The following is a 15,317-nucleotide window of genomic DNA, read 5'->3' on the forward strand; positions in this document are numbered from 1 at the left end:
TTTATGTTACCACAGTGCATACATACTGTTGTAGGCTATTTTGGTCAACAACAAAAAAAACTGTTGTAGGCTACGCTATTCACGACCGACCATCCTTCCGCGTAAGAGTGTGCGCTCTTGTCCGGAAGGCTTTTATTATTGTTTATTAATTAATTAATGCCACCCGCCCTGTAGGTTTTAGCTAACGAGGCCGATGACGACCTGACGTCGGTTCACGAAACCGGCGGTAGCTGCCGAAGATCCGCGCCGATCGATGCAGTACCGCCAATCTTGTTCAAGTGTCACGGCCGGTCTGGAGCTGCGAGAGAGATAGAGAGATCCCCAGCTGCTGATGGCGCTAGCTAACGACCTGAGCTGTACCGTATAGCAACATGCATGGCGGCCATTAGTGCTACTGGGTACACCTAGATAGTGGAGTGATACTGTCGCAAAGGGGGTATATACGTACGTACAGGGGCGTCGGTAGGCCTGGCACTGTGCGGTGTGGAACGTATGTAGCCAGTGGATCGGTAAAATGTCACTGCCATGATAACCAGAAACAGCACTGTTGCCGGGGCGGTCGAATGAGTCTGTGGGGGCAAAAGGCAAGGGAAATAATGGAGATGGCGATCGTTCCGTGACCATGCATGGCATGCGCGCATCGCACTTGCTACCTTCAGGCTTCAGCGCGCGGGGCGGGCCTGCGCGGGACGTACACCAAGTGCGTGCCGTCGTGGCGCGTGATCCGGGCATGATTCCGGGCGAGAATTTGGGAGCGGGTTTACATGTGCGCTGGTGGGGTTTCTGCGGTTGGACCCGCGGTCCAACAAAGTCCTCAAAACCATGCAAAAGACGAGAAGAACGGTAGTTGTTCGTGCCAAGCCAGAAAAAAAGGAAAAAAAGAAAAGAAGGAACGGTAGCTGTGCCGCGCGGGCCGCAGGGTGTGCATTGGCAGCGTCCGCTTCCTGCATATAAAAAACGCTCCCCAGCCTGAGAGCCATTTTCCATTCCGTGGTCGTGGAGTGTACCAGTCCAGAAGGCCGGTCAGGTTTTCGCAGTCAAACGAGGCGCCGCCCACCGTAGGAGAAGGAGAATCTCGGAGCGTGGAGGAGATGGAGGGCAAGTACGCCGAGCTGCGACGCGCGGCGGAGGAGACGCCGGCGGTGGACGCGCACGCGCACAACCTCGTCGCCGCGGGCTCCTCCTTCCCCTTCCTCCGCTGCTTCTCCGAGGCCCAAGGCGACGCGCTCGCCTTCGCCCCCCACTCCCTCTCCTTCAAGGTAATCCAACCAACCCACACGCGCTTTACTTCTCGCCTCTCGCTCGCTCGCTCGCTCTAGCTGCTTTTGCTTGCTTATCCATTCCCACGGCCGGAACAGCCGCCGGCTTTGACCGCGCGCCCGGCACGGCACCTCGCATGCGTCCTTGCTTGAGATCGCGACATTTTTTTTCCTTCTGTTTTTGACTCAAGTTTGGATAAATAGTAAGCGGAATCTGTATCTGCGACAAGAGGGACTTGCAACTTGGAACCTAGGTGGCTCGGGATCGCGACATTGACGACGCCATCCTGCCTGCGCTGTGCTCCCCTGTATTGCTACACACTTGAGGCTTTGTGCTAGCTAGATCGTGTTATGTCGGTCAAGGGTCGAGTTGGGTAGTATATGCCGACTTTAGTCTGGAGTCAGCCATTAATTAATTAATTAAAGCCTTCTTGATCTCAAAAAAAAAGAATCCCAAGAGGATAGAGTAGCTCAGCATTTTTTCTTTCCGAAAAGGAGGAGCTCCCCGGAGTAGCTCAACAGTCAGCACTGCAACCACAGCTGGTGGTTTTTGAGGTCACGGGCAAAACGAATGCAAATTTACTGTCTATGCATGACTCCGTGTTTGCTCCGTTTGATCTCATCGACTGACGGTATCAGCAGAATATGCGGATTTATTAAGTCCGTCTTTTTCTTTAACTGTTTGGCATGGCAGAGGCCACCAGCTTTGTCTGCTACTCGTAGCAGAGCATCGCACCTTTTATCCCGTCTCTTTGCCCTGTGAGGACCATTCCACGGATCATGGATGGGCTGGGGAGGCGTGTGTACTTTTAACGGTACCTAGCTAGGCCCATGGCGAAGTGCTGGGACTATTTGTCTATTTGGCATGGTTCTGAGCTATGTTCTGGTGGCGTTTAGGCAGCCAAGCTTTCATGCCATCATGTGATGTGGGCCATTTGGTCGGTGCTCTATGTACAGGCGCTTATATCTTTGTATGGTTCCAAATGCTTTAACATTCCTGGTTTCTCGCAACAGAAATATTGTTCCAATTGCTTATTCCGTACTTATCACATTGTGTCCGAGGAGTATATACTTATTGCTTATTCCATAGTTTTTACTTTTTACATTCTTGAAATATCGTTGAATGCAGAGGAGCTTGAAGGACATTGCTGCGTTGTACAACTGTGAAGCCTCACTTGAGAAGGTGGAGGAGTTCAGACGGGCCGAAGGGTTGTCATCGATCAGTTCAAAATGCTTCCAAGCTGCCAATATATCTGCAATCCTCATGGATGATGGCATAGTATTTGACAAAATGCTTGAACTGGAGTCCCACAAGGATTTTGTTCCCACGGTTGGCAGAGTTCTGAGAATCGAATGGCTGGCTGAAACGATTATTAATGACGTGAGTATTTCTTTCGGTGGTCAATAATAAAGGTCTTTTTGCCCTGCCCTCGCATGACTAGATTCCAGTAAACATTAAATGGCATTTGGGAATCTTTTATGTACAAGATTAGCTGTCCAGGTTTTATTTTATTTCAAAAAGACCAGTTGTCAGATTATCATAATGATTGACTTACATGACATTTTTAGCCTCAAATAAAAGATTAACTATAGTTAATATCAACATTCACTGCATTTGCCTGTTAAGTATTTCCACTATATTTCTTAACTTATTTAATACTATCAAAATTTTTATTATTGACTAGTGATCAAATTGATTACTGCTTTCAGGATTCATTCAGTGGATCAACCTGGACATTGGACTCGTTCACTGAAACTTTTGTGTCCAAGCTCAAATCATATCCTCCTGAATTTCTTTGGACAGACTGGTGATTTTTCTTTTTGTTCTTTCAATGGATATCCTTAACTAGTTTCTCACAGTTGCCAACAAAATTGTTGGGTTGAAAAGCATAGCTGCATACAGAAGTGGCTTAGAGATCGATCCATGTGTTAGCAAGACAGATGCGGAGGATGGTCTTCGTAAGGAGCTGACAGGTGAACATTTTTTTTATTGGGATGGAGAAATGTCCAAATGGATGAATAAAACATGTTTCCACCAAGGATTGTATGATCAGCTGTATGCTTCTATTTCTCTGTACTTTTCAGGTCAAAGACCTCTTCGGATTACAAATAAGAGCCTGATTGACTATCTATTTACGTGTAGTCTTGAAATTGCGGTGCTGTTTCACTTACCAATGCAGATTCACACAGGGTGATGACTGAATTTTAGCTTTTACGGAAGCACCTTTTGTTTTGTTCATTTCAGTATATCTCAAGTATATACATATTCCACTCAATTTCAGCTTTGGAGATAAAGACCTAGACTTGAGAAAGTGCAACCCTCTGCATCTGCGTGCTGTTCTTGACGACGAAAGATTTGCTAAGTGCCAACTAGTTCTTTTACATGCTTCTTATCCATTTTCGAAGGAAGCCTCCTATCTTGCATCTGTTTACTCCCAGGTTGGAGCCTCATCTTTGTACAATTATTTATTTATTCTTTTGATTTATTTTAAGCATCATAAACAAATCACTACCAGGTCTATCTTGATTTTGGCTTGGCAATTCCAAAACTTAGCGTTCAAGGAATGACATCATCACTTAAAGAGCTTCTGGAGCTAGCTCCCATAAAGAAGGTAAAATATCTTTCTTCTGAATAATTGTTTCTGGAAAAGTTGAAGGCTTAGTAATTATTAGGAACACACATGTTGCTTAATGTTCCGTGGGGCTGAAAAAGGGGACTACTAATTAATATCATGTACATATTTTCGGCGATACCCCCTCTGGTGACAAAAAGATTGTCATTGTGGGCATTTTTGCCGTCTTCATAACTCAACTTTGACTGCTGCCATATATTTATAGAACTTAGTAAGTTATAATAAAGTGAAAATACTTCTAGATGAATCTACTCCTATTGTTTTTGTATGTTCATTTGAGATTCTCAGTACTCATATAGAGATAATGATACTTCGATAGCTAGTTTAGAAAGTTTGTCTGCACACATAATGATACTTTGTTCTATTGGAGGGAGACTAATAATCGTAGAGATAACTACGGTAGACATGTATGGTCCCATTCCAGGTCCCAGTAGCATTTATTGCTTAGTAGGCTACTGTCGACCTTTGGAATTAGAGGTTTGAGAATCTCTCTTTCCTGTCTTGCTCATACAATATGCATTTATTCTGGTCTTGTCTGTAATATAATATAATAATATCCACTCTTAAGTTGCCTTTGTAAGAAAACCCCATTTGATTCACTCCGCAAATATCTTGGTGCATGTCTTGTTGTCACTTATGTCTGTTCAATCTAATTTTTTTTGCCACTTCTCGAGATACCATGTTAAGATACCCCATCTAGCCATCTATCCCAAAAGACCAATCTGATAGGAAGAGGAGACATGATACACTTAACAACTATGTCCATGGTAATTTTATATTTTTTAACCATTTGCAGGTCATGTTCAGTACAGATGGATATGCTTTTCCGGAGACATATTATCTAGGTATAATCAGCAGTCCCTTTAGTTTTTCTTTTTTGACGGGCACCCTTTAGTTATTTCATAAGGTGATCAAAGATCATTATGTGTCCAGTATAAGTGTTAGATATCTTATCAGAAACTAAGATGTCTGAATAGTATCTTCTCATGGTAGGGAGAAAACTTTTTGACCGCTACAAATGGAAAAGCAAATAAAATTTTGGTGCCAGACCTTATATGTATACACTAAACTTGTAGTGAAAACATGGAAAGTTATGCCGAAGCACACAAGAGTGTTCATGTAGTTCTTGTGTTCATGTGTTAATTTATAGTTTGTGCTGATTTACAGGTGCGAGAAGGGCACGCGATGTTGTTTACCATGTCCTATCAGCAGCATGTGAAGATGGTGATCTTAGCATTCAGGAAGCTATTGAAGCAGTTGATGACATCTTTAGAAGAAATGCATTGGATCTTTACAAGATGAATGTTGCCAATGGAACAATCCATCAGAAAACTACCATATCTAACAGTAGGATATCATCATCTTCCGTTGAGAAAGATGTGCTCTTCGTTCGAATTGTCTGGAATGATGCTTCAGGTCAACATAGATGCCGTGTAAGAACATCTTTCCAAGCAAATTCTACATGGTTAACACCATGCAATGTTGTTTTGCCGTCGATCATTTCTTGTTGTTTTATGGACTAAAAGTTATCTGTTATGAAATTGTCCTGGCTACACACATAGACAATGGTTAGCATGAACTTTTTTTTTTGGATGAAGTTTAGCATGAACTTTGTTTGAAGATCACCTACAAGCTGTTCTGTTCCAATAGACAGTCCGTAGATTTCTTAAACTACTTAATACTGCATACTGTTCTGTGTGCGTGTGTGTCGACGGTCTGGTTACCCCCTGAGCATGGAATTATTTCTTAGATTAGAATTTCTAATACTCACAAAAAGACTTGAGAAAATAAAACTTCACTTTCAGGTCGTGCCAGCAGGAAGATTTTACGAGATTGCAAGGAACAAGGGTGTTGGTCTGACTTTTGCATCAATGGGAATGACTTCCTTTTGTGATGGCCCAGCTGATGGGACGAACCTGACTGGTGTAGGCGAGATCAGGCTTGTGCCAGATATGTCAACACTTTTGAGGCTCCCATGGTAAATTTGCAATGCTTTGCCGGTACTTCTTTCAACTGCATCATCCATTATGACTTTAGTTTTCTTTTCTTCACTACTCATTGGTCTTGGAGTCTTTGTTCCCCTCGCACCATTCACTACCAGGTCATATGTCAAATAACTTTATTTTTTATATACTGACTAAAAAAAATACTACGGTGTGCTGCAACTAGTACTCATCATTAAATTGAAACCTAATTTCTGGCAACCTCAAAAGTTATAGAACAATTTGAATAGCTTCTTGTTTGGTGACAACAGTTGGGTGACAAGAGGTCAATTCTGCAAACTTAGTACTCCCTCCGATCCATAAAAAGTGTCTCCCATTTTGTACTAAGTTAGTACAAATTTTGTACGAAGTGGGCGACACCTTTTATGGATCAGAGGGAGTAAATCATTATTTATGGAAAAGCATGAACCTGTGGTTAAATAAATGGTAGTTTACTCCTGTTTGAAGGTCAAGACGCGAGCAAATGGTGATGGCTGACATGCAAATAAGGCCTGGAGAACCCTGGGAATATTGTCCTAGAAATGTCTTGAGAAAAGTCACGAAAGTTCTGCTAGATGAATTCAATGTGGTAAGAATAACCCACAATTTTGCCAACATAACTTTTGAAGGCCATTTTTTTCTCTTGAGTTCAATAGGTGCACTTCTTTTGGTATTTATGCTCAGTTATTTGTTCTTTGTAGACAATGAAGGCAGGTTTTGAGAATGAGTTTTATCTCCGCAAAAAATTAGTAAGGTAGCTTTGCCTAACTCAGTATAAATAAAATATATTGACAGATGCGTATTCTTTATGTGATCGAAATAAAAAAATTCTGCAGTGAGGGACACGAGCAATGGGTTCCATATGATAATAGCAGTTACTGCTCAACTTCATCATTTGATGGTGCCTCTTCTATACTACAAGAAGTATATTCTTCTCTTAAGGCGGCAGACATTGTGGTTGAGCAGGTAAGAAGTGAATATACCCCAAAAGGTCAACAAAAAATATTATAGGCACACAAAGTTTGAGATCAATTGTTAACCTTGTGAGTATATGTAACGTAATGATTTAGCGATTGAGTTTTTTCTGTGTTCACATATACTTGTTTCTTCTGAAAAGCTGCATGCTGAAGCTGGGAAAGGGCAGTTTGAGGTAGCCTTGAAGTATGTGCTGTGCACTCTTGCTGCTGACAATCTGATATATGCTCGTGAGATTATTAAATCAGTTGCTCGAAAGCACGGATTGATAGCAACGTTTCTTCCAAAGTAAGTTCGCAGATCAACATAGCATATTCATATACCATCTGGTTTCGACTTTCTATTTTCCGCACATACACAAGTCATCTTCTTGGAGACTGGAGACCAACAAGTTTCACAATTTTGTAATCGTAAGTGAAATAACTGTGAAGGGGGCGCAAGGTATCTGTCTATATTGGTTGTAAAGGAATCCAGTTGTTTTTAATAGAGGAAGAGAACTGAAAAGAGCTACTCCCTCTGATCCAAATTTGTCGCAGCTTTGTCTAGATACGCATGACGCGTCTAGATACATGCGTATCTAGACAAAGCTGCGACAATTAATTTGGATCGGAGGGGGTACTTTTTATCAAATAATGCTTTCGTGTATCGAAACTATAAATAGCATCAATCATCTGTCACTTGCCTTTCTTGTCTCTGATGCTTTATTCTACTTGACAATTTTCAGACCTGACATGAATGATATCGGATCTGGTTCTCATGTGCATCTTAGTTTATGGAAGAATGATCAAAATGTTTTTATGGGATCAAATGAATACAATTTCTATGGAATGTCTAATGTTGGAGAACAATTCCTTGCTGGAGTATATCATCATCTTTCATCAATCTTGGCGTTTACCGCTCCTCACCCTAACAGGTAATTTCTTCCTGCAAAGGTTGTAAGAATCCACCTTAACTCGATAATGATTTCGATGACGCAATTTACTACTCCCTCCGTCCCATATTAAGTGACTCAAATTTGTCCAGATTTGGATGTATCTATGCCCAAAAAGTGTCTAGATATATGGGACGGAGGGAGTATTTGTTTTTGCATAAGCTTAGTGATACATTAAAGATGGCAAAGCATATATTTCTCTAGAATATGGATAGAGCAGTTTGCTACTTGTTGAAAAAAATATCTGAATCTGGAAACAGCCATTTCGATAATATGGTCATTGGCTTCTCTGTATGTAGCTACGATCGAATCCAGCCAAATACATGGAGTGGAGCTTATCTATGCTGGGGGAAAGAAAACCGGGAGGCTCCACTGAGAACCGCATGCCCACCTGGTGTGCCTCTCGATTTGGTCAGCAATTTCGAAATTAAATCATTTGATGGGTGCGCAAATCCACACTTGGGTCTTGCTGCTATTGTTGCTGCTGGGATTGATGGGCTCAGGAGAGGCCTTAAGTTGCCTGAACCAATTGGTATGGACATTTTAGTTACCTTGCTACCATTTGCGGAAAAATGCCCCTACAAATATTTTCAGCCTGTGATGTGATCCTTGCAGGAACTTGTACATATATCTCTCGAATTATATATTTATTTATGTCCGGAATTAGTTTTCTTTTATATCTGATGTGTCTTGTGTCTCTTGCAGAATCAAATCCTGCAGATTATGCTTCGAAGCTCAAAAGGCTGCCACAGGACCTGCTGGAATCTGTAGAATCACTTGCTACAGACAAAACTTTACATGAACTTATTGGTGATAAACTTATTACGGCTGTTATAGCTGTGCGAAAGGTTAGTTCTCCAAGTTTTATTTCCTTCACTTCTTGTTTGTTTTTTGGCGCTTCTGCCATGTTTTTAATTATAATTCTATAATTATCAAAAATAAATGACACTTATATTGGCTTGCTTTCTTTTCGTGGAATAATTTGGGTGCATGCCTCACTATTTTGACTTCTTCGATATATTTTTTCCAGGCTGAGATTGATCACTACTCGAAGAACCCAGGGGCATTCAGCGATCTCATTCACCGCTACTAAGCTGAGTTAACTTTGTTTCAAGATCACTTTTGGTGTCGCTGAAGGGTTACGTCAACAAACAATGTTGTTGCCCTTCAAATTGCTTATTCTCATGACTGAACTTGTAGTTCTCAGTATTTTGCAGTTCATAATAAAGGGATTTTAAAATTAAATATCTGTTTTTTCTAGAATACGCCTAGACAGGCGTATCATAAATATAAGAAGAATTACTGCGACGCGGTTACATGCCCGGAGGCCTTAGCATTAGGGATTACTCGTTTACATTCCATGACTCACGCACCCTTACAAAGGTGTTAGGGTCTTATCCTTAAACAAGCCCGCACTCTCCCAAGCGGCGCCTTCTTGCTCAATAGAGTGAGCCACCATCGACACGCACGAACGAACCCCCTCGAAAACAATCGCATTCCGGTGTCGCCAAAGGCACCTGAGGATGATTCTCGCAGCGAAGTCCTTGCGAGTTCTTCGGTTGCCAAAATGCAGACCGGACCACCACTGCATCAAGCCAATCTGACCATCCGGCACCAGATCCAGTCGCCTCCATCTCCTGAGGAAGATGTCCCAAATCTGTCTGGCGAAGAAACACCCGACCATAAGGTGGGAAATGGTCTTAGGTTCCTGGTCGCAGAAGGGACAATGTGCCGGGTGCGGCATACCACGACGACTCAAACGGTCAGCCGTCCAACAACGGCCTCTAAGAGCAAGCCAAATGAATACCTTGCAACGGCTCGGTGTCCTAAAACTCCAAAGATCGTCGGCACATGGGGCAGCCTCTCTCCCGGAGAAGAAAGCGCCATAGGCCGAGGACGCCGTGTATAAACCGGATCGGTCCAAGTTCCACCTGAAGACGTCTTCATCCGGTGACAGTTCCACCGCCCGAACCAGCTCCCAAACTGCAAAGAACTTGCCAAATTCCTGGTCAGCAAGAGAGGCACCCACGCCATGCACCCAAGCATTGTTGGTCAAGGCATGAGCAACCGAGATCTTCCTTGCGCTAGGAGTCAAACGGGCAGACAAGGTTGGAACAATCAGATCGAGGCTCACACCATCCAACCAACGGTCGATCCAGAACAGTGTGCGCTGCCCATTGCCACCGAGAGACTGTGACAGCCGCATGAAACAGGTCAAGCGACTGATCCGAGACTTGCAGATTAAGGTCAGCCCACGGTCTCGCACTGTCCGTCCTTTGGAGCCAGCACCATCTAGCTCTCAACGCCACATTTAGTAGCCGTAGGTTTTGAAGACCTAGGCCACCCATCAATTTCGAAGAGCAGACCGAGTCGCACGCAACCAAGCAATGTCCACCATGAACGTCGCGACGACCCTTCCAAAGGAAACCACGGCAAATCTTTTGAATGTTCTCAATGAGTTTCATCGGAAGGTCCAGGGATACATTGGCATAGACCGGCATGGCTATGTCTCCATTTTTCGAGGGAAACTTAAACATCCTTTGGCTATGTCTCCTGTAAGCATATATTACAATATAATAAACCAAAAAAAGGTCAGTGTTAAACTTAATCGGCTTAAAACAGAAGTACTGGTTTTACTGAATCCTTCATTTTCAAATAATCAGATAAATGTGCCAGCTCTTTTAAAAGATCCAAGAGATACCTATTCCCTCCGATCCATATAAATGTCTCAAATTTATAATGAGACAATAAGTGTCTCAGAACAACTTTGTACTAAATTATGGATTAGAAGGAGTACTCAAAGAAACTGTCCGTATATGCCGAGAAATTTACAGGACTCACGAAAGAAAATCCTGATGTTAATTTGCTTCCTCTGAACGTCTGCGGTGTGACTGACGAACCAATTAAAACCTTGTTGACGAGCTTTCCCATCCCTCACGGAAGAAAAAAACCAAATAATTCTTCCATTTTCATTGCCAACTGAACTCATTACAAGTGTGACCATGAAACCTCTACAGAGAGAGAGAGAGAGAGAGATAGTGGACATGACGTTCCCTCTGTCCTTTGTACAAACCAATTTTAATCACTCTCCAAAACCCCAACGACTGCTTCTTTCCCCACCCTTTTTACTCACAGACTGTCTAGATATACAACTCATGTACAATGAGCACGCAACAGTAGCTACAGTTGCCTGCGATGGAAGAGATAGCGAGCTCTGTCATGCGGCACGGATCTATTGACAGCATCTACCACCATACTTTGCATGACTTTCCTGCTGCTGTTTCAGGATGTTCCTCTTGACGACCGACGAACAGCCTTCCTCCAAGAGACTTGGAACCTCGAGAATCTGCATGATGGCAAAACCGATAGTTTTATGATGCATATGAGCTGGCTTACTAGAAGAAAAAACAACCAGCAAACTGAAAATGCAGCCAAATTCTTCAGCTGTGTTCCCATGTTCCACATCTGCTTAATTGTATAAAAAAAAAAATAACTCCACCTGCAAAGGGGTAAGCCAACCCCCAGGCATTTGCATTAAGAAGAAGAACTTCTCACGCATAAAAAATTTTAACCCCAGGCTGAAATTCACTCCCACAAGGAGTGGGACTCTGGACCTGAGGAGTGCTACTAGAGTTGTTCCTTAACCATTACGCCAAGGGCTCATTGGCATTAATTAATTGTATACCAGATTTAAGAATTTAACAAGTTTATGGATCATAATATCTCTGGAGTCCTTACCTTCAGTGTGAGTTGTTCAAAGCAGTTCTCGACATTTTCTCGTGTTTTTGCACTGCTTTCAAGAAACAGACATCCAGATTCTTCTGCAAAGGCAAGACCTTCTTCTCTTGTGACTGTTCTTTCATCGTCCTGCAAGATGGAACCATCAAAACTAAAAGTAAAAAAATAAATAAGAAAGAATGAGATCGCAACATATTCAGAAAAATAATAGTTCATGTTTTGGGAAAAAATGATACCTTGTCAACTTTGTTTCCAACAAGCATTTTTATGCAGTCTTTGTTTGATGAGTTCGAGTCTATTTCCTTAGTCCATACATCAGCCAAATTTGTGAAGCTCTCTCTCTTCGCGACATCATATACTAGGAGTGAAACACAAGAACGATTTTAGATCTTAACCGGCTTTTGAGCATGAAAAGAAAAATACAAGGGGCAAGATAAAAGAGAAATTCAAGTTAATTTACCACCAAAAAGTTATTATGGATCGGAGGCCTCCATTTCAAAATATAAGAAGTCAAAACTTTGTCCTAAGTCAAACTTCTTCAAGCTTGACCAAGTTTATAGAAAAAACTACTAAGATCTACAATATCAAATGAGTATACTATGAAAATATATATAATGACATATTATTTAATAAAACTAAACTGGAGTTCAAGATGTTGGTAGATTTTTTTATAAACTTGGTCAAATTTGAAGAAGTTTGACTTAGGACAAAGATAAGACTTCTTATATTTAGGAACAGAGGTAGAAGTTGTCAACCTAGGCTCATGTTTTCATACTCACCATGACCTGATTAGTAGGTACTCCCACCGATCCATATAAGTGTCGGGGATTTAGTACAAACTTGTACTAACTTTGTACTAAATCCCCGACATTTATTATGGATCACAGGTAGTAGTTTGTGCTCATTAACTTCTGATAATTTCAGGCATTTCAAGTAACACAGTTGATTTAGGTCATCGAAAGAGAAATCATCAATACAAATAAAAATACAAGAGAATGTTAGTACTACAGGAAATAACCATCTACATATTTCAGCACTGAGTATCAGACAATAGATCAACCCACATAATTTTATGGCATATTTAAAATTGACATCAGGTTAGCACAGTAATATTTGTACGAAGTCAAGAACAACTAAGAATTATTATTACCTAGAATAATGCCTTGAGCACCTCTGTAGTAGGAACCAGTGATTGTCCTAAACCTCTCTTGGCCAGCTGCAAAGCAACAGAAAATGACTTTCCAGGAGATTTAAAATATCATAGATGCCATGACATAATTCATGTTCTCTGCAGATAACTAAGACACCTTCTAGTAGCACTGCAATCCTAAGAGGTGGGTAATATGGTGAAGCAAAGAATTGTTTAGGACAGAGAACTGGAGTGGGGTTACACACTTGAAAAGTTGAAATATTGGAACCTCTGATGTCAATAAGGCAAGGGGTAACATGGACGATACCAAAAAATTTAAGCATAAAGCACAAAGTGGGATCACAAATCTGTGAATTTGAGCATCCAGCAGCAATGATGATGTTAGGGTAGGGTAGGGGCAACATGGTGGAAAAACTCCCAGACAAATTATGTGCAAAGAAAACTATGCAAATGCTGGTGGCAATGATGGCAGAGAAGGATGTGAGGTCAAAATGACTACAAAGCAAAGTCTAGGTGATTTCCTTTCTTGGTTCATCTTAATCTGCACTTGTAGTTTCGCATGTTCAAACATTGTTGCACCACTATGAGGAAATTCAAACAACTTGTTCTTGTGCCAGGTAAGTTTTGCATACATAACCATTTTCTCGGAGACTGGAGTTATGCATGCTAGTGCCAGCTGCCAAAGACCATAATTGAACCATTGAACAACGAGAGGCAATTGTGAACTCACCAGTATCCCATATAGTCAGCTTCAGTTTCTTTCCACCAACAGTAAGGAACTTAATTTTAAAATCAACTCCTAGCAATCAGTGTGAAACAAAAGTTAGAACACAAGTGAAGTATACATTTAAAACAAAAACTGCATGCACAAACCACGCAACATACTCATACTTCAACACTTCTCATAACCTCTAGGCTGCTTCAGGCCTAAGAGCCTAAGAGGTAGACTAGAGTGGGCAACAATATACTATTTTTTTACAGTTGTGCAAGCCAGGTCTTGAATTGCTCAGGATATTTTGTCTCCGCAAAATCTTGAGTTGCATAAAGTTCACCCATAAGACTAATCTGGGAGGAAAGGTGGATAACATACTCATTGTAGCGGGAAGGAAATACATAAGATCATGTTTGGAGTTGGGACCATTCCCGAAGATAACAGACAAGTTAAAATAACGGTAGCTTGAGATAGGAAACAAGGTAGTACTAGTACTTTTTGTTTAGTGGGTAATCAGGTTTTCTTGCACAAGCGTAAATCACTTTGCTATCGTCCCAAATAGTTTCACAATCTCAGTATTTCTTATAAACGGGTCGATGGGGACCAACTTATTAGCTGCAAATAAGACCAACTGTAAAGTCCATAAGGGTAGCATCATTGGAAAATAAATTCCAGCCCAGGCCAACCAACAACAAGAAAGTCGGGACAATTCAGCACAATCTAAAGCAGCGAACAGCTCGGACATTAAAAAGGGAAAAAAGGTTTGTTCACCAAAATGGGCGGAGAATCGCCCATGTCTACCAACTACGCTGTACTCGTCGTCCGCGGGAAGCAGACAACGGAAGGATCGCCCCATGGATACCGGTCGTGGTATTAATTGGGCAGACTTTGAAGCAGAGACAAGCTGAAGCGATACGCGAGCGTACAACAGAACGAGCCCTCTGGCGGGTTAGTACTTCTGCCAAATACAGCGAGACAGCGATCGGCTTCCATGTTCCATGACCTTCGGAACTTGGCGTGGCGTGGCGTAGGGAAACGTGCGGAAGGGACGTACCGATGGTGGGCGTGATGTCGTCGTCGAGGGTGGCGGCGGCGACGAAGCTGACGAGGAGGCTGCTCTTGCCGACGCCCGAGTCCCCGATGAGCAGGATCTTGAAGGAGCACTCGTAGGCGCTGCTTCCCCCCGCCGTACCCGGCGACAGCCCCATCCCTCCCCAGATTCGGCTCCCGCTCGGCCCGAGACTGAGTCGGCGAGGGCGGAAGCAGCGACGAATGCGAGGCCGGCGAGTTAAAGGGGCGGAGGGCAGGAAGAGAGGCCCGCGGCGGCAGAGGAGACAGGCAGCCAGACTGGCTTTGACTGGGCGAGGGAGGTGGGGTTGCGAAACGGCGACGGCTTGTTTTGTTTGCTGTGTACTTGTTGTGGGGGGTGAGTCCAAGTGGCGCGGCAGCAAGGCGCGCACGCGGACGCGGCCCGCGGTCGAGGTGGGGTTCGCCGGCCGCGCGCGCAGGCGTCTGGTTTGGGGCGGAGGAAATGATGCGAGCAGCGTGCGACACAGGACCGTGCGGTGCGCGGAGGAACGTGCTGGGTTCCGGAACTTGGGATCGTCGTCGCGTCGCGGTGCCTGCAGCGGTTTCAGGCGCTTCGGGAGGTCGCGGCAGGCCCCCGTGCGTGTGCACAGTGCGCCCGTCCGCCGCAAGGGTTAGGCAAAAGGTTTCAAAGGAAAAACATAAAAAAAAATGGAAGTTTTATTTAGAAGGATATTTTTCATGCGTAGCTTTTTTTTCCGAAATGTGTGGAAACCCCGGCTTCTGCATCAATCGACACACACATTTTGATTGCAAAGTTATAACGGTAGGTCATACAATTCATCGACAAGCAACCATGGATACAGGACTAAATCAGCTAAGAACATCAATAATAACGCAATTGAAAGCGT

The 15,317-nt window shown here is 43.0% G+C and overlaps 2 protein-coding genes across 2 annotated transcripts; one reads left to right on the plus strand and one right to left on the minus strand.

Annotated features, from left to right (window-relative positions):
* The first annotated feature begins 953 nt into the window (after positions 1 to 953).
* Positions 954 to 9,027, plus strand: LOC100821727 (protein fluG). Its single transcript, XM_003573950.4, has 18 exons — positions 954 to 1,259; positions 2,389 to 2,640; positions 2,970 to 3,037; positions 3,118 to 3,233; positions 3,345 to 3,450; positions 3,542 to 3,698; positions 3,776 to 3,871; positions 4,689 to 4,737; positions 5,060 to 5,325; positions 5,698 to 5,870; positions 6,343 to 6,463; positions 6,576 to 6,628; positions 6,711 to 6,840; positions 6,992 to 7,137; positions 7,574 to 7,762; positions 8,080 to 8,312; positions 8,486 to 8,628; positions 8,811 to 9,027. Exons 1-18 carry the CDS (start codon positions 1,092 to 1,094, stop codon positions 8,871 to 8,873), a joined length of 2,529 nt encoding a protein of 842 aa, XP_003573998.1. The 5' UTR covers positions 954 to 1,091; the 3' UTR covers positions 8,874 to 9,027.
* A 1,697-nt stretch (positions 9,028 to 10,724) lies between these two features.
* On the minus strand, positions 10,725 to 14,805 carry LOC100822877 (ras-related protein RABC2a). The gene is made up of 6 exons (XM_003573954.4): positions 14,435 to 14,805; positions 13,399 to 13,467; positions 12,669 to 12,734; positions 11,755 to 11,876; positions 11,519 to 11,647; positions 10,725 to 11,126 (listed from the first exon to the last, which is right to left on the minus strand). The coding sequence occupies exons 1-6, from the start codon at positions 14,586 to 14,588 to the stop codon at positions 11,013 to 11,015; spliced, it is 654 nt and encodes a 217-aa protein (XP_003574002.1). The 5' UTR covers positions 14,589 to 14,805; the 3' UTR covers positions 10,725 to 11,012.
* Positions 14,806 to 15,317: the final 512 nt, after the last annotated feature.

This window comes from Brachypodium distachyon, chromosome 3 (assembly GCF_000005505.3).
Source record: "Brachypodium distachyon strain Bd21 chromosome 3, Brachypodium_distachyon_v3.0, whole genome shotgun sequence".
Classification (NCBI taxonomy): domain Eukaryota; kingdom Viridiplantae; phylum Streptophyta; class Magnoliopsida; order Poales; family Poaceae; genus Brachypodium; species Brachypodium distachyon.

Excerpts from the sequence above, each read along its gene's own strand:
- LOC100821727 (XM_003573950.4), top strand. The coding sequence starts at position 1,092 with ATGGAGGGCAAGTACGCCGAGCTGCGACGCGCGGCGGAGGAGACGCCG. Across the intron at positions 3,038-3,117 it reads TTTGTGTCCAAGCTCAAATC|AGTTGCCAACAAAATTGTTG; the intron begins ATATCCTCCTGA and ends CTAGTTTCTCAC. Across the intron at positions 6,841-6,991 it reads CAGACATTGTGGTTGAGCAG|CTGCATGCTGAAGCTGGGAA; the intron begins GTAAGAAGTGAA and ends TCTTCTGAAAAG.
- LOC100822877 (XM_003573954.4), bottom strand. The coding sequence starts at position 14,588 with ATGGGGCTGTCGCCGGGTACGGCGGGGGGAAGCAGCGCCTACGAGTGC. Across the intron at positions 11,877-12,668 it reads TGCTCAAGGCATTATTCTAG|TATATGATGTCGCGAAGAGA; the intron begins GTAATAATAATT and ends TTTCACTCCTAG. Across the intron at positions 11,648-11,754 it reads TTGGAAACAAAGTTGACAAG|GACGATGAAAGAACAGTCAC; the intron begins GTATCATTTTTT and ends TCCATCTTGCAG.